This window comes from Xiphophorus hellerii, chromosome 13, assembly GCF_003331165.1.
Source record: "Xiphophorus hellerii strain 12219 chromosome 13, Xiphophorus_hellerii-4.1, whole genome shotgun sequence".
NCBI lineage: Eukaryota > Metazoa > Chordata > Actinopteri > Cyprinodontiformes > Poeciliidae > Xiphophorus > Xiphophorus hellerii.
In genome coordinates, this window is record NC_045684.1 from 12,170,065 (window position 1) to 12,192,382 (window position 22,318).

At 39.8% G+C, this 22,318-nt stretch overlaps 1 protein-coding gene across 1 annotated transcript in view; it reads right to left on the reverse strand.

Annotated features, from left to right (window-relative positions):
- efna3a (ephrin-A3a) overlaps positions 1-3,110 on the reverse strand; it is an 88,028-nt gene extending 84,918 nt beyond the window's left edge. The window contains exon 1 of the mRNA XM_032581628.1: positions 2,509-3,110. Within this exon, the coding sequence (XP_032437519.1) occupies positions 2,509-2,618 (110 nt within the window). The 5' untranslated portion in view covers positions 2,619-3,110. The remainder of the gene's footprint in view (positions 1-2,508) is intronic.
- Positions 3,111-22,318: the final 19,208 nt, after the last annotated feature.

Below are 22,318 nucleotides of genomic sequence, written 5' to 3' on the forward strand. Positions count from 1 at the left end.
GAAGGCTATCACAAGGTTGACAGCAAATGTTTACCTGCAAAAGCCACAAAAAAAGACATCCTATAACTAAAATATCAGAAAATGACATTTTCACGGCTTCTGAGCAAACACATTACAGCGATCCCATTTCTCGCAGTTGTGCTGTAACCGTCTGCACTGAACGATGCGCTCACAGGTAAAACATTATAGCTTCAACCAAAGTTTGGCCCTAAAGGCTTCTGCTTTCTGGCTGTATATCACCACTTTCATTTCTTGCTTTCCCTCTCCTGGGCTTGTCTCCGTAACGAGGTCTGGATGACGAAGGGAGCCCCCTTTCCTGAGCGAGTGAGGCCTCAGATGGAGCTGTGGAAAAAGCTTTAAGGCCTGTTTTGAAGCCTGACGGCCATCGGTATTCTTACCATAGCCTCGGCGGATTTCTCCGCTACCTGCAAACTGGGTCAGGTTTTGCATTATTTTAGAGATTTGTATCTCAGTGGGAGGAAAGGAGGAGCTTGTGCACATGCAGACGTGCAGATGAACACCTGCATTTTGTCTCCCTCCGTTTTCCTTCTGCTGTTGTCTCTCTCTTACACACATGCAATATTGAGTATAATATACGCACATATTTGTCACCCTAACACGTAGATGTCAACTGAAAGCTGACAAATGAGCAAGCTACATGTTGAGAAAATCATTTCAGACGGAGCATTTGCCAAAAGCCTTCGCTGAGGTTGATAGGGAGTACTGATATTGATTACAGCACTCAAGAACTGTGCGCTTTTACAGCATTTACATGCAACTTTGTCAGGGTTTATTACCATTCCTGTCATACAGATGGGATTTACTGCAGTCATAAATCTTAAATTCAAACTTTAGCATAAATTAGCTCATGAAAGTCATGCAGCATCCGCCGCTGACTGTTTCGATTAAGTTTTATAGCCATTTCTGTCTCTACTCGTCTCGAATTTTGAGTCACCGTCTCAAGTTTTCCACCGTTTCTAATTCCAATCATTGACCGTACGTCCTGTCAGGAGATGAACGAGGGACCAGGAGCAGATGCTGAGGGGCGACAATAATGAGACACTGAAGAAAGGTAATTGAAGAGGACAGAAAAGCTGGTGAGACACCTCAGAAAAAATAAGTGAGGGAAGAAAATAACCAAGTAGGAGATAGAGAGAGGAGATGTAGGAGAGGCCAGCATCTGAGGGGAATACAAATGGACAGACATGGAGCATAGATGGAGGCGCGTGTGTGTGTGTGTGTGTTTTGGGGGTAAAAAAGATGGATTCACGGTTGGCTAATGAGAAGACAAAGAAACAGAAATACACATCGATCCCTGACCCAGAGGAAGACGGCTTTCATACAGGTGTAAGCAGCCCGGATCGTCTGCAGGGGCTTACCTGAGGAAAGCAACCAGACTTCTGCTGGAGTCCAACAATGGGCAGGAATTATGTCTGCATGCTGAAAGCGTGGCAGGGATTAGTTCCTGGAAGTTTGAGCAGCCTTCAGTAGTTAACAAGTCCAACTAAAGGAACATGCATGTCATGTTGAATGAGTCAACGCTGCAGACAGAAAGCTTCTGAAAGGACGACCACTCCAACAATGAAAGGCATGACACCTCATCAAACTTTCTCAATAGTGTCACTATGTATACATACCAGGCATTATATTATGACCTAATAGAGCATCAAGGCATGGTTTGATTGGAGTGAGATGTGGAGCTAGCTCAAGTTTGTCATTTTCCTTCTCAAATCCATTCCCAAACATTGATGACATTGGTTCGTTTGCTTACAAAAGTAACCCACAAATACCTCAAGGAACAATTTCAGGCCCCATAGTTTTTAGTAAAGCTGTTAATGATGTTCCACAAGTGGGTCCTGATATTTGTCTGCTTTGTCTGTCAAAGACGAAATATTAAGAAATGCATCACCTATTGTTGTTGGTGATGCATTTCCAACAACAGATCTATTCGGACTGTTGTTGGAACAGTCCAAACTTGGTTCTATTCGGACTTGATCTATTCGGACTTGGTTTGTTCTGCAACATGTGGCTTCATGTCTAGTTTTAAGTCCTACTCAGTGATCCTCCTGTTGAGGGTGTCAATCAACTCAACAGTGTCTCTCCCCAGTCATTGTGTAAACAGATACAAATATTACTGTTATTAATTTCCTACTTTGTATTTTCCTGAGAAATGTACAGTCTTGGTTCGAATTGCTTAATCCACAAAATGAACAGAAATAAAGACTTTGACTAGATCGCTCTGTATAATACATCTGTTTATTTCCTATTTTGAACTGCATGAAGTGTGGTGAATCTGTATGTTTGGAAACTACACACAGCTCAAATGTGTTGTAATTGATAACAGTAAAACTTTTCATTAAAAGATTAAAATAGATTTTGTGTTTTTCTTTTGTTTAGCTTCATTTTACTGTCATAAAACGCATCAACCACAATCTTGCACACAGTTCGCAGCACAGGTGCGCACCAGCAAACAAAGCCGCGTTCAGAGCCGCATAGAGAGCTACTCACTGCAGGTTCGAGCTGTTCCAATACACCGCATGACGGCTGCTGGCTCTCGAAAGGTGCAAGTTTGTAAGCACCAGGGTGACGAGGCTGAGAGAAAACGTTACGAGAGCCATAATCCCTCCGGGTGCTGGTCCAACCCTGAATGGTTCCCTCTTTCCTTCTTTTTGTTTTTTTTTGGGTTTTTTTGGCTCGTTCTGTCCCAAACGACGCGTCGTTCACAACATCCCAGCGGTCATCAGGAGAGCGCGTCTTCAACTTCAGCGACTTCTTTCGGGATACGTGTTCCTCAATTCAAGCCCCATCGCGACGAGAGAACCCGCTCAGGCATCTTTACTTTGAGCCAATTCTGCGCACTTTTAAGTCTGTCCTATTGTTTCCAAGCTCGGCTATCATTTAAAACAGCTGGTGAAAGGGCGAAACAAGCCGCCAAATTCACATATATCGGAGTTTATTGTAGGTTAGTCAGCTGTTAAAGTCACATCCGAGCCACTGGATCTTTGCTGGGAGGTATTTTGGGGTACCTGCCACTTCTCTCACTAGAAGCCGCAGCAGCAGCCGCACGCTGCGCACACAACGACACAAACCCGCCCTCTGATGGCAGAGAGGCGCGCACATGTCCGTCCACTCATCCGCCACGCCCCCTCATCTCATGCACGGTGTGTGCATGGGCTGTCTGTAAAAGAATAATAATAATTGTCCTACAAGGAAAAGCATATATTTTGCACAAATTCAGTTTCTCCACTTGAGTGATTTGTAAAAGCTCTGTCTGCAAAGTCTTCCCAGTCTGAACAGAGGTAGAAATTACAGCCAGTGCTTGAATTTAAAATAAAAAGGAGATTTTATTTTATTTTTTTCTTTGGTGATTCGTTTCACAAACAAGAATGATAAACGTCTGCACTGCATCGCTAATCAATTAGTATTGGCATTTGAGCCATTCTGTCTTTGCTGTACCCAGTGACCATGTTCAGTGATGTCACACTCAGGATTTCCATATTTAAATATATATTAACAAAAAGGATAATTATTAACATAATTTGATAGAAATACAGTACAATAAAATTTGTATTTATTGAAGCCCTTATTTATGAAGAACAGGGAGTTTTTTCTCTAGTTTGTGGCGCCTTAAGTTTATATTTTCTTTTTATTGTCTTTTTGTTGTTGTTCTGTCTGTTTTTGTTTATTATGGACCAGATTTGTCTGAATAAAAAGGATTGATTGATTGATTGATTGATTGATTGATTGATTGATTGATTGATTGATTGATTGATTGATTGATTGATTGATTGATTGATTGATTGATTGATTGATATGAAACAACACTGCTGGCCAGAATGCTGTACACCAAACCAAATAAAACAGACATAATAACAAAATAACAATTGAAACAATAAAGCCAACACCTGAAGCTTTTTTCTTCTTCCCCATTGAAAGTACTCCTGTTACTTTTGGACAAAGACATTTGGCTTCCACTAACTTTGTCTACTCTGCTTTATTTTACTTTCTCGCTCCAGATCCAGTGCTTGGATAAACCCAATAATTGAGCTATTGCTGTCATCAACTCTCCATACAGTTGATGTTTAGCTGCGGTTTTTTATGAAGAAGCTATTGCTGCCAATTGCTCTGATTACTCTTTAGCAGAGAAAGTACCTCCGGCTCGGTGCTTCTCTTCTGTTTCTCTTTGATTTTTCACAGATGAATTTGGTCAGGCTGTTATTAACAAGACATTTGCTCTATTAAATCTAACCATTTTTATTTTACACTCAGGATTGCAACACTTTTATAGGAGACTTTAGCTTCTTAACAGAAAAACTAAGAAAAACTTTAGGTAGATTAGGTTTAACAGAAGAGAGATTTCTGTTAAGGGTAAATTATTTTGTCAAAGTATTTTTAAGAAAGTTCTGCTTTTCTGAATATCAAGCCCGAACTGTACCGACTCTCTTTGCCAGAATTTCACACTTACTGGGTACGGATGGGCTGCACAAAGGGATATCTATGTTTATGTGAAATCTTGGCTGAATGTGCAAAGTGTAACACATACCTCACATAAATCTGATGCACATAAAGGCACCTAGTCCAACTATAGAAGCAAACGCAAATTAAGCAAGAAATTCAGGTTAAACGAAGCAAACAACATTATTTGAATTTCAAATTGAAGAAGAACGTGCAGGAAAAGCAGGCCATGCTGAATATTTCACATTTGAAAATATGCCTGCACCTACAGGGAGTTTAATCACATTTTAATAAATTGGTGCTTTTATTGATTACAATCCATTCATTTAAAACACGTCCACTAAGAATGTGACCTGCAACCAGAACAGGATTAACTCCAAATTACTCAAACGTGAACAATGTGGTTTTAAGACTTAGAATAGTGCACATTTTGTGCTTTTGTTGCTGTGACACCCGTAACTTTTTTACATTCTGTGAATGTATGCACTTCTCTTCTCTTATTATCACTCCAGTGCAGCAAAACATAAAAAAACAAAGCAAAATATGCTTCCCTAATAACTTCTGGTAATTTTGAGGCTCGACCAGATTTAGCACATGTAGACAAACATAATAATTACAGCCTCTCTCCTTTTGATATATCAGGGGGGGGGGGAAATCCTTTCATGGCAACAAGAAAATATCTTTAAAATGCAGAACAGGCCTCATCCGCTGCTGTTTACTTTGGGATTAAACTGAAAGAAGAGAATTTAAGACTAAAATCCTCTCTGGCTCATTATCCAAGGTTTAATCATTATGCTGTATTTACACATTGGCATGCTGTTCAAATGCTTGTCAACTGTCAGAAGAAAAAGAACATAATTGATACAGAAGCTGGTGGCAAATTAAGTGGATAAAAAAACAACATGATGCTGGTTAAAAGTTAAGCTTTTTTAGTGGATTCAAATGGAAACCAAAGAATGCCACGATGCTTATCATATTCACGTTGCTTCCAAATAAGTGTTTTTGTGCTGAAGTCAGTCAGCGCACTCAGAAAGTCTTTTTAAAAGAGTTAGTTTGTCTTATCAATCATCCCCATGCTGCTGAAACAGTGGCTTTAGGACGCAGCTTTAAAGAGCAAATATCACATTTTAGAGGGAGAAAAAGTCATGATTTCTTGATATTTTTCATGCTGCTCTTCAGGCTGCCTGTTGATACGGGTCACTTTTCTCTGTAAAGTTTGAACTTTTTGTTGTTTTGCATCAAACAATATATGTAAGAGCAGCACAAAAATAAGTCTTATTTTAACAGCTCTTTATAGAATGAGTTCTGCGTTGCACTTCCAAATGTCAGATTTCATTTGTTGTGCTATATTTGTTTCCTTGTTGTAATCCAACTGAAAATCTATCGTCGTTTTCTCCATGACATTAAAACACAATTGTCTTGCGTGAAAGTTTGTGCCTAAGAGTGCTTCTGGCAAAAGTTTCAGAGAATGGGGTCGCTTTATAAGAGTTTTCTGTAGAATATTCTTGCTAGTATTTGTCATGTTTGGGGTGGGTAATAACTAGTCCACCCCAATTCAGTTGAGGTACATCAAATACGCTTTTTAAAAATCTGTAATTAATCGTGAGTTACGGAAGGCAATTGTGCAATTAATTGGGATTGTTTTTAGTTCAGAAGTAGAGCAGACCTGTCTGAATGTGCAGAAACGTACGTATACATTTGCTTTTAAGATTTTTTAGGTAGAGAAGACAAATATTGTTACCTTTGCACTGTAGCTGTACAATATTGCTGACCCATTTATTTGGGCAAATGCAAATAAATAAATAAATAAATAGATGCTTAAGTTTCTATGTAAAGGTTTGCAGTTGTGATGAAACTCTCCAGTTATCCTCAGGGATTCCCCAAACCTGTTTGGTTTGAATTCGCCTGTAGATTCTTCCTCTCACTGCAGAAAACACTATTGGATGCAACTGAAAGGATTTGCTGAAAACATTTGGAGCTCCAGCATGGATTTCTTCTTCTTAATAACTTTCATAATGTGTTGAGAGATATAAACAACCAAATTAGAAGGAAATAAAATCAAAATTGATGTTTGAGGTTAGTCGGGATTAATTTCAGATTAATATTTGGGGAAATTAATGCTGTTTGCAGGAAGCCATTGGATGTGAAGTGATACCAAATGTGTTTCCATGATTACACGTGTGTACCTGCGTGTATGTGTGTGTTTAATAGCAGAATTTGCACTGGGAGAGGGTTTGAACATTTGGAGCCTTTAATTAACCTGCTTCATTTTGCCGCTGGTAGTTTAACCACTCTATCGATCCTAATGGCGACCCGCCATATTAACAGCTCTGTTAATTTCAAATGTGAAACATTAGTCTTGGTTTGATTAACTCTGCTAATTCTGTATCTTATGACATTTTTTCAAGGGCATGCAAGCGACATTCACACCCATAAATCTGGATACTGTTGGTTAAACTTTAGAGGAGTGAGTCAGAACAATATTCTTTATTAGGCAAGATTCTTCTTGAAAACATACTTTTTATATTTACATTGCAAGAAAACTTACATTAACTGATATTGTGACAATAATATGAAACTATTTAGATTACTTTAGAAGTCACCTAATTACAGAAAATGTGGAGAAAGAGGCTCTGGACAAAGAAGAACATAGGTTAATATTTTTGAGCCATCAACAAACAGATTGTGTGGCTGAAAAATGACCCCAAATACACCATTCACACTGTGAAACATGGTGGTGGTAGCATCATGCTGTGGGTATCTTCAGGAGGGACAGGGAAGCTGGTCAGAGTTAATGGAAAACCTGTTAGAGGCTGAAAAACATCAGGGAGTTCCAGAGTTACAACGGAAATGTTTTGCACAAACCATTTGTGTGTTAGAACGGCCAAGTCAAAGTACAGACCTAAAATCAGAGGAGAATCTGAAGAAAGAATTCAAATGGTCTCCATTCAACCCAACTGAGTTTGAGCTGTTTTGTAAAGAATCAGCAACAATATTATTCTCCAGACATGCAAAGCTGTTAGACATAATTGTAAAACTCACAGCTGTAATTACAAAACAAAAACCTGGTTCTACAAAATTTGAGTGAGATGAACTCAATATAAAACGCCACACTTTCACATCGCAGTTGGTAAAATATTGTAAAATCAATCCATCCTTTCCTTCATGTTCGTCTCTCACATAAAACCCCAACAAAGTTCTTTGATTGTCGTGGTCGTGTCAGGCTTACATGGCTCCCACTTTTTGCAGCTCTCGTTTATTTTAGTGTGACTACTTTGCCTCCCGTTTGCTCGCACTCAGTCTGCGCCTCTCTGTTGTTTTTGTCGGCGAAGATGCCTCTCTTGAGTGCCCTCCAGGCATGTTGCTGTGGCGACTGGAGTTAAAGGAGCGGATGAAATAAGCAAGTGCCATCGCTTCCCCCCGCCCGCCAACTCTCACTGTCCCAACACCTATCTGTGCAGCTCCACTGCATCACTTCCCTCCATCTTCGCCACCATTTGTCATCCTTTTGTCGCCTCTCGCTCAGGAGGAAAGCATTGCATATATGGAGCATCAATCCCACACTCCTTCATAAACCGATTATCGCGGTCTTCCTGTTGCGTACGCCGACCACACAGTTGCCAATAAAAGTGAGATGAAAATATAAGAAATGACATTTAATATGTTTCCTGAACCCGTCTCAAGCAGCAGAGGTCCAAATGCATATTTATGATGTGCTTTCTGAGTGTCATAAGTTATTGAGCACATTTGTTCTTAGGGGTTTGCACCACGTGACGCCATGCCTGCACTTGCTTATTGCCTCTGCAGAGCCACGCTTTGTATTTTGCTACAGGCGTTGGTTAGAGGTTTTCCAACCTCTCGTTACTTTGACCATGGATCTATTTGTGATTAATTCATGAACACCAGCTATGGGCATATTGATTATTCAGATAATTTGTTCTCATCAATCAGCCTCGACACCTTCATATATCCTTGTTGGCTACATATCGATCTCCTCCTTCGTCCTACTTCATTACCGTTGTAAGCAATATTCCTGTAAGAGAAAAAATGTGCCGGTTTCTTCCTCTGTGGGATTTCCTTATTCTTCCTCGAGGCTTCTGTCGGCATCCTCACTGATTTCTCCAACCCCCCATCTGTTCGCCGTCTCCCTTCGTCTCATTGTGGAGTTTTCTCAGGTTTTGGTGTTAATGGGTTTAAATGAGGACGGTCTGATTGAGTTTAGCGTCCGGTGGCGATGTCAGCAAACACTGATTAATCAGTTAATCAAGTGAAATGTCAAACTTTGAATACAAAATACACTGTTCAAAAAAATAACAACAGAAGCAGATGATGTTAAAATTTTGAAAGCACACCATTTATAAAAAATGAAAAGCATATAGCTTCTTTTTACAAAAGCCATACCTCATTTTGTCCTTTTTATATAACAAAACCCCAAAACTTTATTGTTTTTTGTATATAAACTTATATATATATATATATATATATATATATGTAGAGAGAGAGAGAGACTCTCGAGAACTAAATTGGCCCGTCATAAGTTTTTATGTGGCCCTCTGTAGATCAATGACCCTCAAATGGAGGCCTGCGGTCCACATCCGGCCCACGAGCCGTCTATTTCTGGACTCCTGGTCGCCTGTTTGCTGTCTGTAGTTTACAATCAGTCCAGATCCTGTAAAATCCCATTACCATTTATAGCCTCGATTCATTTGTAATTATGTAAAAATATATATATATTCAAGGTTTTGTTTTCATTCAGATTCAGCATTAAGTAAAAATGAATCTGAATATAATTAAACCAGAAAAAAGATAAACGCAGGCAAACAAGATGCAAATTAGGCACAAATGGGCATGTTTAGAGCTCTTCCAAAATGATCCCTGGCATTTGCAGAATATGCATCAAGCATGTCTGTTTGGTGGTTTGAGTCAAATTCAGGAGAAAAATGTACAAGTTGTAGAAGAACAATGAAGTTTGTGGTTTTAAAGTGAAAAATGTGTCTCTGCCGCTTTCCCTTCCTTCACTGCATCCATGCAAGTGTGAAAAAGTAAAGGAAATGGCAGAAGGATCAAATAAAATAACCTTACAGTGATCAAAAAGTAAAATGTTGCAACCAAAAAAGAACGAGTTTCTATAGCATTAAGGGGAAGGGAACGATGTTTTGGTTAAAGGTTGTAAAAGGCAAAAGTGCAAGTGAACAGGCATGGATCACTACTTTGGTACACAAAGGTTTGAAAAGGTAACAGAATGCCTTAGTTCAACATATGAAGTGAAAGAAACAACTTCCCAACCTAAACTGGCCCCTTGACAAAAGGTTTTCACACTTTGTTCTCAGTATTTACTTGTGATTAACTGCTGTTTTTGGCTCAAGTTTCCTAGCATGTCCCAAATCTCTTTCTTCACGCTGTTTTGTCTCAGCACTTTGAATAAAGTCCACTAGCACCACAAAATCTTTAAGAAATCTTCATGATCCTCAAGACTTTTGAAAAACAAAAAAACATTCTGTGGATCGATGAGATAAAAGTTTGACTTTTTGAAAGGTAATTAGATTTAGAGTGAATCTACCAGTGTTTTAGCAAATTGGCAGACGAGCAGAAGAACATGGTGGTGGCAGTGTGATGGTCTGGCTGCTTTTCTTAGGGACAAAGCAACTTGCCATAATTGATGCAACCATAAAATCTATAAAATCCTGAAGGAAAATGATGGTCCATCAGATTGTGACCTTCAACATCCACTCCAAAACAAAGTCAAGATCCAGATGAATCTGATTGAGATGCCATTTCATTACCTTAAACATGCTGTGCTCTAAAAAAACCAGCATGACTGGATTTTAAAATAAATCTCTGTAAAGGAGAGTAAGAGACTTTCTGTCAGTTATTGCAAAGGCTTAATGGTGGTTGTGGCAGCCAGGGGTGGCACAAGAAGCCATTAGGTTTTGGGGGCAATTGCTTTTTCATAATCGGTTGAAGTAGCTTTTTTTCACTTGATAAAAGAAATCTGTCTCTACTTAGGTTATTTTTGATACTAACATTTGCTCAAACTCAGACATTTGAGGGTACAAAACAAGCTGAAAAGCTATAGCTGTCCAAAAGGCCTGCTTCCTGAGACTTGATGTAATTGTCCTCAAACAGCAAAATTACTTTGTGGATTTCCTCTGGTACGGAAAACATTAAACTTTATTTGATCATTGCTAAATCCAGGCATTGTTGTTTGTGATGTAGCACCTCTGAAGATACAACGTGTTTTAATGCTGAACTGTCTTATGAGTTTATGGGCTAGAATATTGTGTGTTGGCTCTGAAAGAGAGATGAGCACCTTAATATTTTATGTTTCCAGGTGATTTCCTAACACACAAAATCAGTTCCCAGCTCTTTGATGCAAAAATAGACTTGTAGTTTTATCCCATATAAATCATTGTCCAAATCTTTGCGTTATTTGCATTCCATAAGTCATTTCACGACAAATGATAATATAGTTTGGAAGACCAAGAGGCACACACAGGGTTCAGATGGTGGATGGGGATGATAGAAAATTATGTTTTGACAGCCAGGAGGTGGTAGGGCAAGGGGAACGATGAGAATAGATGCACTTACAGTGGCATGAAATATTGAGCAGGACGGAAAGGGGGGGAAAACAGGAGCCGAGCAGCATGTGTCTGATGAGCAAACAAAAGAGAAGAAGCAGATTTATTAGCATGAATACAACAAGAGGGAGGGCTTTGTTCCTTCGAATCCCAAATCAAAACAAAACAATTTTTGCAAACAGAAATGTTGAAATGGGGAAGAATTTGAGGATCATTTCATCAACATTGCAATCTCATCTGTTCGCAGATTCACCTACTCACCACAGATTTCTCTGGGAAACATAATTCTAAAGTATTAGAGGAAAATTCACCTATTCATGGATTTTTTGGTAAAGCATATCTAAAATATTAAAATGAAAATGCAGCTTAGGAAGCTGAGATACCTAGATACAATGTGACTTGACGGACTATTGATTGGTGTTTGCAAAGTAGCCAATCCTTGGCGACGATTGGCTGTACTCCACAGAGCGAAAATAAAAATGGCCCTAGATATTAACTTCTTTGGTAATGCTTAGACTCCTTCCACTGTACGTTTTAATGCATATTAATTCATTTTTCATGGTTGAAGTTATTAGTTATAAGCTAGCATTTATAGCATTTGCAGATTTTAGCTTTACTATTTATTGAAAGTTGTGGTCTCCAACCCACTCCAGGCTCCACCGTACTAATTAATATCACCTTAAGTAATGTAGCTCTCAGAAACATGGCTGCTAAATAAAATACTGAAATATAATCATAAAACAATGATAAACTCACAGAAAAGTAAGGCTGTTATGTTCCTGAATGTCCTTTGACAGGTTGATTGGGAGATAAACTGTGTTTTAATAAAAGAAAAACAATTGCTTGTTTCCAAACTGAAGCTGCGCACATGGAGAGAAAGAGCAAACATAAACACCCTTTAAATGAAAGATTCATGTAAACTTACACATATTATAATATAAAGATAAATAACTGTTTTTTTCCCACTTTAGAGCATTTTTCGGCTATGTTTGCCAAATGCTAAAATAATAACAGATTTTTATTAGAATTTTCTTCAAAGTCGTTGTTTCACTTACAATTAACCCCCAAGTTAATCATAGGCCTCACAGATCTTTCAATTAATCTTTTAAGTTAATTCAATTCAGTTTTTTTTATTTATTTATTTTAGGGACAAAATTTTATTTAAAAAATCATATGTGGATAATATCCCCAAAACCTTGGAGAAGCCATTTTAATCAGTAACTTCAATTTTAACCTTCATATTCGCATTTGGTGTGGTGAATTCAAGTGGATACAAAATCTCTGAGAAAGTTGTATTTAAAAAAAACATTTTGACATTATTACTAATTTATAGTGATATTTTATTTAACAAAGATGTTTGGAGAATTATCACCTCGTTTAGATGAAAATTGGACATAAATAAATTATGGTTGGAAAGCATGACTTTGCCCAAAAGGTTAGCAAATTGTGGATGAAATATTGGTTATATATTCAGAGAGATTATAGTATAATCTTTCAGGAATACCAAAGTTTGGTGAACCTTGAACAGTTCAGAACTGAGTGCATTGAAGAGTCAAATGATACTTTCCTTTATGTTATGAAGTTATATTTTTAATAATTAGAACTCCGGGGTTCTTGTGGCTCTATTAGTAGTTTTCAGATCATCTTGGGTTTTGTTCTTGGCCTTAATTTTTCTGAATGAAAGTCCATATTGACTTTGAGGTTTTCTGTTAATTTACTAGTTCTGTTCTAATCAGAATTTATATTAAAGTTATTTTTTCTAATTTTTTAAACTTTTTCCTTTGTGTATTGTCATTGTATTTTGCACCTACTCTCTGTAAAAGTTTAAGTGTTAAACTTTTACAGCAGGTAAAAGTTTTACCTGGAAGCTGGCAGTCTAACATATGGAGTTCCCAAAGGCTCAATATTTAGCCCCACATTTTTTTTTTATTACACATGCGCCCATTCAGTGCAACATTATTGGAAGAGAAGACACCAACTTTTAGTTGATGGACAAATGGATGGATGGCATTATATTTGTATGTCTTTTTATTGAAATTAAGATTTTTAGCTGCTATAAAAATTATTAGTATTCCTAGTTTCTCATGTTCTTCTAAATTACATAAGTTGTGCTAACCATATAGATCACTAAGGTCTTTTGAAAAAGGTATTTTGGTCATACCCAAAGTAAGAATTTAAAAACTTACTTAATGTTACTTTCTTTATACTTCCTTTCATATAATGTGAATTTTGTCCCCAGCTATAAAGATTCATGTCACTCCTTTTCCTACTTCAGCAAAAGTTTTAAAATACGGGCACTTCTTGCATCCAAATCAGGCACGCTGGATGGGAGGGCAATTACTCAGGCTGCTAATTAGGTCAGTCAGCTCATGCGGCTCTGGAGGCGGCCGTTTGTGCAAGATGGTCAGACCTGACATACTGACCTGATGACAGCCAGCCTGAGCATCACAAGCTGGGACTGATCCAGAGCCAAGGGCTGACTGACCTTAGCATCAGTTGGACCCACGACTGCAATCCTGAGCACAGACCTTCTGGGCATCCAGCCATTCATTGCACGGAGATGCTGCAGTCTGTGAATGTAGCAGGGTTTTTTAGCAATGCAACAGTTTTATTCTGTTCTGATACATGATCTCATGAATCCAAGAATGTGCTAAATTACGTAAAATAAAGAAGACTTTGAGACGTTGAGGTTGTTCAGGAATTTGATGAGGATGTCTTATAAGTGGCTCCTTTTGGAGGTACTCCAGGGACGGCCAGAACCCGAGTCAGACCCAGAACACCCTGGGAGGAAGGACTACATATCCCTTCTGGCCTGGGAACAGGATCAGAATCACACAGAAAGAGCTGGAGGGTGTTTCTGGGTTAAGACTGGGCTTTCCTCCTGGATCTGTTACGGATCTACATCAGAGAAGAAAAAGATAATGGATGCCTGGGGGTCAATTATCCAAAAACTTTGTGCAGATTAGGTAGTTTTTGAAAAAGCTGTTTTTTAATGTGCAGACTATATTGTATTCTACTATCTTTCAGACCATAAACATCCAAATTATTACTCTATTAATGTACAACTTGATGGAACTTGATCTTCTTGAAACATCACTCCCCACATGTTCTTTTCTGTCTCTTCATCTTTCTCTAAATGTCTCTTTTTTACATTCCCTAATTTGATCCCACAACCGCAAGGATGTGTTTTGCTTTTTTCCCATCTTAAGCACACACACACACACACCCCTACACAGAGGCAGCAAAAGGTTGATGCCCGTGCCAGGCTGCGCTCTGGTAGTGATTGTGACATTTCTCCTTCTCCCTCAGGGACTTGCTCCTCCTCCGTGCCTCCCTCTCATCAAAAATGCTCCAATTTCTCAGGAGCAATATCTTCTGCTCGCCGAGAGAAAAAGGTCACATGTTCCATTATTTCAAAATGAACTTTTGACCTAACATTTACAGAGGAGGCAGAAAATAGCTGTCAATGTGAGGATGCAGCAAGTTTAGTAAGCTGTGTGTTTTGGGTGAAGGATGGACAGATGAGTGAAGCGGCGTTGTGGTATTATCGTTCTGACAATACAACGTTCTTCCTTTGTACAGAGGCAATGGATAACAAGGATAACTCATCATACATTGATCTCTGTGTTTTAGAAGCATGCTCTGTTCAAGCCATTACCATGAAGTAGTTCCTCTGCTAATAATAACTGCTCTCGGAGTGTATTATGGGGCCTGTATGTATAGCCAGCCTCTGGGGTGAGAGATGGCAGTGACTAACGCTGCGTTTTGACTCTGATTCACTCTGCCAAGATCACTTCTCTCTGCCAGTGCAGTTCCACCTCTGCGGCTCCTCGTTAGAGGCGTGTGCAGGCACTGTGATGAGATGCAAAGTGAAATCTTCTGCCATTTGGGGAGTGTCATTAAGTCAGCAAAGTGACAATAACAGGGAATTTGTGTTCACCCATGTCGCCTGTCTGCAAGTCAATTACTGATCAATAAGGGATTTCTAACTTGCTACCTGTAATTACCAGCAGCCATTGGCGGGCGTGGCTAGGAAGAGTGTTGAGCAGAGTGATCAACCTGAGAGGATTACCTAATGTTCTCCTCAACTAATGTTTGTCTTGCGGACAGTCGCAGCTGCAGACTTCCAGCTGGTTACTGACTCATGCTGTTATTTTCTTTGCATTGTAAAACCAGGCCTCTGAGCTTTAAAAAGAGCAGGATAAAGAAAGGGAACGCTCTAAAGCGTTTCTGCAAACATCATTTTTAGATCTTCTGATCTTCTTTTCGGTGCTGCAGTTCCTGTAGCTTTACATCCATGCATCCATCCATCTATTTTCTATTCAAAACAGGATCAATATGTGATGAGTTATCCATGTTATCCCTCGCCTCAGTGCAGAGGAAGAACTCTGTATTGTCAGGAGAATAATACCATTCTCACTAAAACCAGAAAGACAAAGAACATCATCCTGTTTCTACACTGGCTCCCGGTAGCTCAGAGGAAAGACTTCAAAACACTTTTGTTAGTTTGTAAATCACTGAACAGCTTAACACCAAAATACATTAAAAATCTGCTGGGCTTCCAGACCTCTCTGGTCTTCTGGTTCTGCTCTGCATCCCCAGAACCAAACATGGAGAAGCAGCATTCAGCTTCTGCACCACAAATCTGGAAAGAAACTTGCAGAAAACTGCAAAACAGCAGAAACACTGACTTGGTAGTAAGTGGAACATTGATCAACATATTTATTGTATACTTGCTTGATCATTTTTGATGATGGCATTTGACAAAATGTAATGTTTATTGCTTTCATAATTTGTTACTGTTTGATGTTTTTATGATGTGAAGCACTTTGCCTAGTTGCTAAAATGTCAAATGAACTTGACTTGACTATACTCAATTATCCTAGCAGTTTCCGAGCTGCAGCGTTCTCCTGTATTCACTCAGCAAGAAATCATATAAAAATTCCAAAAAAAAATTCCCTTCTCACCCACCGCGGGTGGTTCTTATCCTCTGAGCTCGGGTCCTCTACCAGAGGCCTGGGAGCTTGAGGGTTCTGCGCAGTATCTTGGCTGTGCCAAGGATTGCACATTTCTGGACTGAGATGTCTGATGTTGTTCCTGGGATCTGTTGTAGCCATTGGTCCAGTTTGGGGGTGACTGCCCCGAGGGCCCCGATGACCACAGGCACCACTGTGGTCTTCACCTTCCAGGCCCTCTCCAGTTCCTCCCTGAGGCCCTGGTATTTCTCTAGTTTCTCGTGCTCCTTTTTCCTGATGTTGTAGTCGCTTGGTATTGCTACATCTATCACAACAGCTTTCCTCTGTTGTTTATCCACTACGACAATGTCTGGTTGGTTCGCCATTACCATTTTGTCTGTCTGGATCTGGAAGTCCCACAGGATCTTAGCTCTGGCGTTCTCCGCCACCTTTGGGGGTGTTTCCCACTTTGATCTCGGGGTTTCCAGTCCATATTCTGCACAGATGTTTCTGTACACTATGCCTGTAACTTGGTTATGTCGTTCCATGTACGCTTTCCCTGCCAGTATCTTGCACCCTGCTGTTATGTGCTGGACTGTCTCAGGGGCCTCCTTGCACAACCTACACCTTGGGTCTTGTCTGGTGTGGTATATCTGGGCCTCTATTGCTCTGGTGTTTAGGGCCTGTTCCTGGGCGGCCAGGATGAGGGCCTCTGTGCTGTCCTTGAGTCCAGCTTTTTCCAGCCATTGGTAGGATTTACTGATATCAGCCACTTGGGTTATTTGCTGGTGGTACATCCCATGTAGGGGCTTGTCCTGCCATGATGGTATCTCTGGCACCTCAACCTCCGTTCCCTGTTGTCTGAGATATTCACTGAGCACATTGTCTGTTGGGGCTTTGTCCCTGATGTATTTATGGATCTTAGTTGTTTCGTCCTGGACTGTGGTTCTCACACTCACTAGTCCTCTGCCTCCTTCCTTGCGGCTCGTGTACAGTCTCAGGGTGCTGGATTTGGGATGGAATCCTCCATGCATTGTTAGTAGTTTTCTAGTCTTAATATCAGTGGCTTTTATCTCCTCCTTTGGCCAGCTAATTATTCCAGCAGGGTATCTGATTACTGGCAGGGCATAGCTGTTTATTGCGCGGATTTTGTTCTTGCCATTGAGCTGGCTTCTCAGGACTTGCCTTATTCGTTGGAGGTATTTAGCTGTGGCTCCTTTCCTTGTGACCTCATCGAGGTTGCCATTTGCTTGTGGTATACCTAGGTACTTGTAACTGTCCTCTATGTCTGCTATTGTTCCTTCTGGGAGTGAGACCCCTTCTGTGCGGATGACCTTCCCCCTCTTTGTGATCAGCCGACCACACTTCTCTAGTCCGAATGACATCCCAATGTCCGTGCTGTAGATCCTGGTGGTGTGGATCAGTGAGTCGATGTCTCGCTCACTCTTGGCATACAGCTTGATGTCATCCATGTAGAGAAGGTGGCTGATGTTGGCCCCATTTTTGAGTCGGTATCCGTAGCCAGTCTTGTTGATAATTTGGCTGAGGGGGTTCAGGCCTATGCAGAACAGTAGCGGGGACAGAGCATCTCCTTGGTATATGCCACATTTGATGGACACTTGTGCAAGTGGTTTGCAGTTGGCTTCAAGGGTGGTTTTCCACAGCTTCATCGAGTTTGCAATGAAGGCTCTCAGAGTCCTGTTGATGTTATACATCTCTAAGCATTCAATGATCCAAGTATGCGGCATTGAGTCATAGGCTTTCTTGTAATCAATCCAAGCCATGCACAGGTTGGTGTGTCGGGTTTTGCAGTCTCGGGCAACTGTGCGGTCTACGAGGAGTTGGTGTTTGGCTCCTCTGCTATTTACACCGATACCTTTCTGTGCCGTGCTCATGTGTTTATCCATGTGTTTGCTTATCTTGGCCGCTATGATGCCTGACATGAGCTTCCATGTTGTGGAGAGGCAGGTTATTGGTCGGTAGTTGGGTGGGACTGGACCCTTTGATGGATCCTTCTGGATTAGGATTGTCCGCCCTTCAGTTAACCATTCAGGGTGAGTCCCACTTTGTAGCAGCTGGTTCATTTGGTCTGCCAGTCGCTCATGGAGGGCAGTGAGTTTCTTTAGCCAGTAGGCATGGATCATGTCAGGCCCTGGTGCTGTCCAGTTTTTCATACCTGAGACTCTTTCTTGGACATCTGTCACAGTGATGGTTACCAAGGCTTGCTCAGGGAGGAGGTTATTATGGTCCTCTCGTAGAGAGATCAACCACTGTGCATTGCTGTTGTGGGACGCCTCCCTTTCCCATATGCCTTTCCAGTATTGTTCAGTCTCCAGCCTTGGTGGGTCTACTCTGTTGTTATTACCCTGCCATTGAGAGTACACCTTAGCTGGTTGAGTGGAGAAGAGCCGGTTAATCCTTCTGGATTCATTCTCCCTTGTGTATCTCTTTAGGCGGCTGGCCAAGGCTTGGAGCCTCTGTTTGGCAGTTTCGAGTGCTTCAGGTATGCACTCGATATATATATATATATATATATATATATATATATATATATATATATATATATATATATATATATATATATATATATATATATATATATATATATTTGTATTTATTTATTTCAAACCAGTTTTAAAAAACAAGATAAGAAGCAATCACTTGGATAGAGAAAAATATGGGCATACATAGCCAAGAACAAAATCATTTGCTTACTACTACTTTTCTGAAAAGGAGTAGGTACACCATGGACGTGTCACCTGTAGCTCTCATGATGTATTAAACCAAAAGGCAACTTAACTGCTTCTGCTTTCTGGTCAACACTTGATCAACACTGTTGTTGATAGACATGGGTTCTCTTAGGAACCCATGCTAGAACTTAGAGCAACACACTTTTATTACAAATGTGTAACTCACCGTCATAAGTTGAACTGAGTTGGACCAGAGTTTGATCCTGGTTAACTTCTGTACTCAAGGCAGTTTATACCAAAAGTTAATATTACATCAAGCTCAAATTTATATATTTCTTTAAATCAGGCAACACTGAACATTGATTTGTAAATACATGAGATTATAACCAGGAGAAAAACTGCAGTAGGTCGTTGCAGGAGGAGACAGAGTAGATTCACAAAAAGAAACAGAATAACTGATGTAGGGATGTTTTCTATGTTAGAGAAAAGAAAAAAGTTAATAGCAGGAGAGAGAGATTGTTTAGATGTTGGCAGCACTTTCAGGGGGTCATCATCTCAGCTGATGACCCCCTCCAGGAAGATTTAACAGCGAAACAGAAGGCCAGACCAGATGTAGCTTATATGGTGAGTAAAAACAACAACTAAACATTAAAAACACAGTGTGAGTAAAAACAGCCGAATCGGAGACCAAAACAAAAGTGAAACTTTTGCTTCAAGCATCTTCAAGATCTTTGTGGAATCTTAGAGCAATGTGCTCTCAGTTTTTTACTTTTTACAGGAGACAAAGAATATCTGAAACAGCACTCAAAGCAATGCACAGTGTTTTGTTTTAATAAATACATGAGATTTGTAAAACTGACGATGCTCTCTTTCTCAATTACAATTTATGAGGCACAGAAAGCAGCTTGTGACTCTTGATAAGCGCTTCTGCATGATAAAATATAGAAACAACAGAGACAACGATACCAAGGCTGAGTGGGGTCAGGGATCAAAATCACATGGTTTTTACATAATTCATATGCAGGAGGAGAAGATGTGCTGCATAACTGGGGGAAGCAGTTTCTGTGAGGACTCCTGTTGTTTCCCTTTGTACGGATGGTTTCAAACTTACATGCAAGTTTTGTTATTGCTCTACAAATTAGATTTCATTTTATAATTTTGGTCCATAATTGAACCGAGTCTACCAGACTATAAGATGTAAAAAAAAAACCAAAAAAAAAACCATGAATGCTCTGTTTGTCAGCCTGTCAGTTTAGTTGGTTGTTAATGTGTTACTCTGTCTGCAGTTGAACTCTTTCACTTTCCAGATGATGAATTGAGCATGTCTCTGTGATGTGTTCAAAGCTTGGAAAATTCTCTCGTAAAAAAGCCCTGTCTTCAACTTTCTTACTTGGTCAGCTTGTTTACTCATGTTTTCTAACAAATCATCTCATTTAATAATTTACCACGGCCTAATTCATGCATGATTTTAATTTAATTTCTTATTTAACGGAAACAATGCAAAGTTTCTTTGACATTAGAAGAGTATAGACAAAGATTTGCACACATTTGTAGTTTTTTTTTATCCACATGCAGAAAACATTTGAACAGTTTTACCATAGTGGAAAAGATAATGACTTATAAGAGCAGAGATCTTTAGACTGCAATCAGTTTGAGTTGACAGGATCTAACAATGGCTGACATGCTGCTGGGACTGATAGGAGTCAGATCCATATGACCTGATGAGGTTCAGTGGTGTGTGTAAAGGTTTGAGCTGGTCAACAATCCTCTTCACAAAGGGCAGACACGGGAATCTCTGGGAAAACATGGTGCGAGTTACTCAAAGTGACCCAAAATATGGGAGAAGAGTGTAGATCTACCACATCTTGTGGACCAAAAATCTCTCCCAGATCCTTTGTGCTGGCTGCCTGATTATCTAATGAGCAACAGGTGTAGAAACAATGTCCAAGTAAACAACTTGTAATTCACTTTTAATTAATTATTTGGTAGTGAGCTCCAATGCTTTGAGGACAAAATGCTTATATGCCATCACCCTAATATTTAAATCACGAGAAACACGTTAGCTAAGTTAAACCTTACAACCTGAACAGCTGATTTTAGCTTTATTATTAACCAACAAATGAACGGTCTGTAAAGGAAAACAGTTTCTGTAGGGTGACGCAACATTTTTGATGGGGTCTTCCTTGTGAAGCAGTGCCAGTGTTCAAGAAAGAAAAAGAATAAGACAGCAGGAATTGACTGCACAAGGCAATAAGTCAGACAAATAAAACTTAATTTACCGATCGTTCCAAACGTAATTACAACCACACCTCAACGGGAGGCTGCTGTATCGACAGATTTTTATGTGAAAGTCCATCTTCTGCTGACAAAGCATGAATTTGTAAGTAACAGCAATTTGAAGGGACAGCTTTGTTTATGGTCCCCTTGCACACAATCTGTGATTGGCTGCCGTTTATTATAAGACCCCTGTGTTAAGGCTCACGCTTAAAAAAGACCCAAATGAGGCAAAACAGGGATAAACAAGGGAGCAATAAGCAGAGAATGGTGTCTCTGCTCACAAAACAAAATACAGAAGAAGCATTTATTGAGATATATTCAGCAAATATTTCATGATATTAATTGGAAATTATGAAAGCTATCACCTGAAAAATGACGCTCAAAGTGTGGGACATATTTCAAACTACCTGCATCTGACCGTGACCAATCAAAATGCCTCTTCACTCTCGCTCTAAGTGCTTTCACTTCAATTATACGTCTGCTGTAATGGCTGCTGTGCCTGAAAGGAAAAAAAGAAAACATTCAGCGAACAGATTGTCCATATATCAGGGGGTCCTGCAGCGTTTGTTCTGACACTGATCACATGTCAGGATGAATCTCCCAGATTGATCTGAATGACAGCAGTGTCTGTATATCACCATCCACAAAGTTGCTACATAAATCGCCCCCTCCTCCCACCACCTCCTAAAATGCTTTTCCTTTTTATGTGAGCGTTATGAGCCAAAGGGGAATCAACTGATGCTTGGAGAGCCATTTTAGCTAGCTATGCAGACTGCGTCTGGTACAGAGGTGTGGTGCCTCCTAGGAGGATTCTTACTCAGGGAGGAGTAATGCTCCAATGAAATCAGCGTTTCTGTTTAATGGCCCGCTGACACCTGGAGTAACAATCCGTCTTACCCCTTAAGCTTTAAACTTTTTTGCTTTTTGTCACGCTACAAAAACAAACTCCTGTGTCCTGTTGGAGTTTTATTATGCACTGCCAACAGAAAGTGCGTAACTGTGTGGAGAGCCACCTTTAGATGTAATTACAGCTGCAGGTATTTTTAGGTGTTTAGAAACTGAATTCCTGTTTTCTTTATCCACAAAAATATCTCAAACTGAGTCAGATTTGATAGAGAGGACTTGACAAATTTCAAGTCTTGCAATAGATTCTCAATGCGACTTAGATCTGGACTCTAATATGAATATTATGCTTTGATCAAATCATTCATTTGAGTCTTTGTTGCATGTTTAGGGTTGTTCTCCTGCTGGACGGAGCACAGGGAATGTAAATCTGGCACCAGTTTTCCACATGTTTGAAGTTTTCCTTACTTTACCTTTTGCTTAACTGAATAACAACAAAAGCAGAATCATTTACTACTGG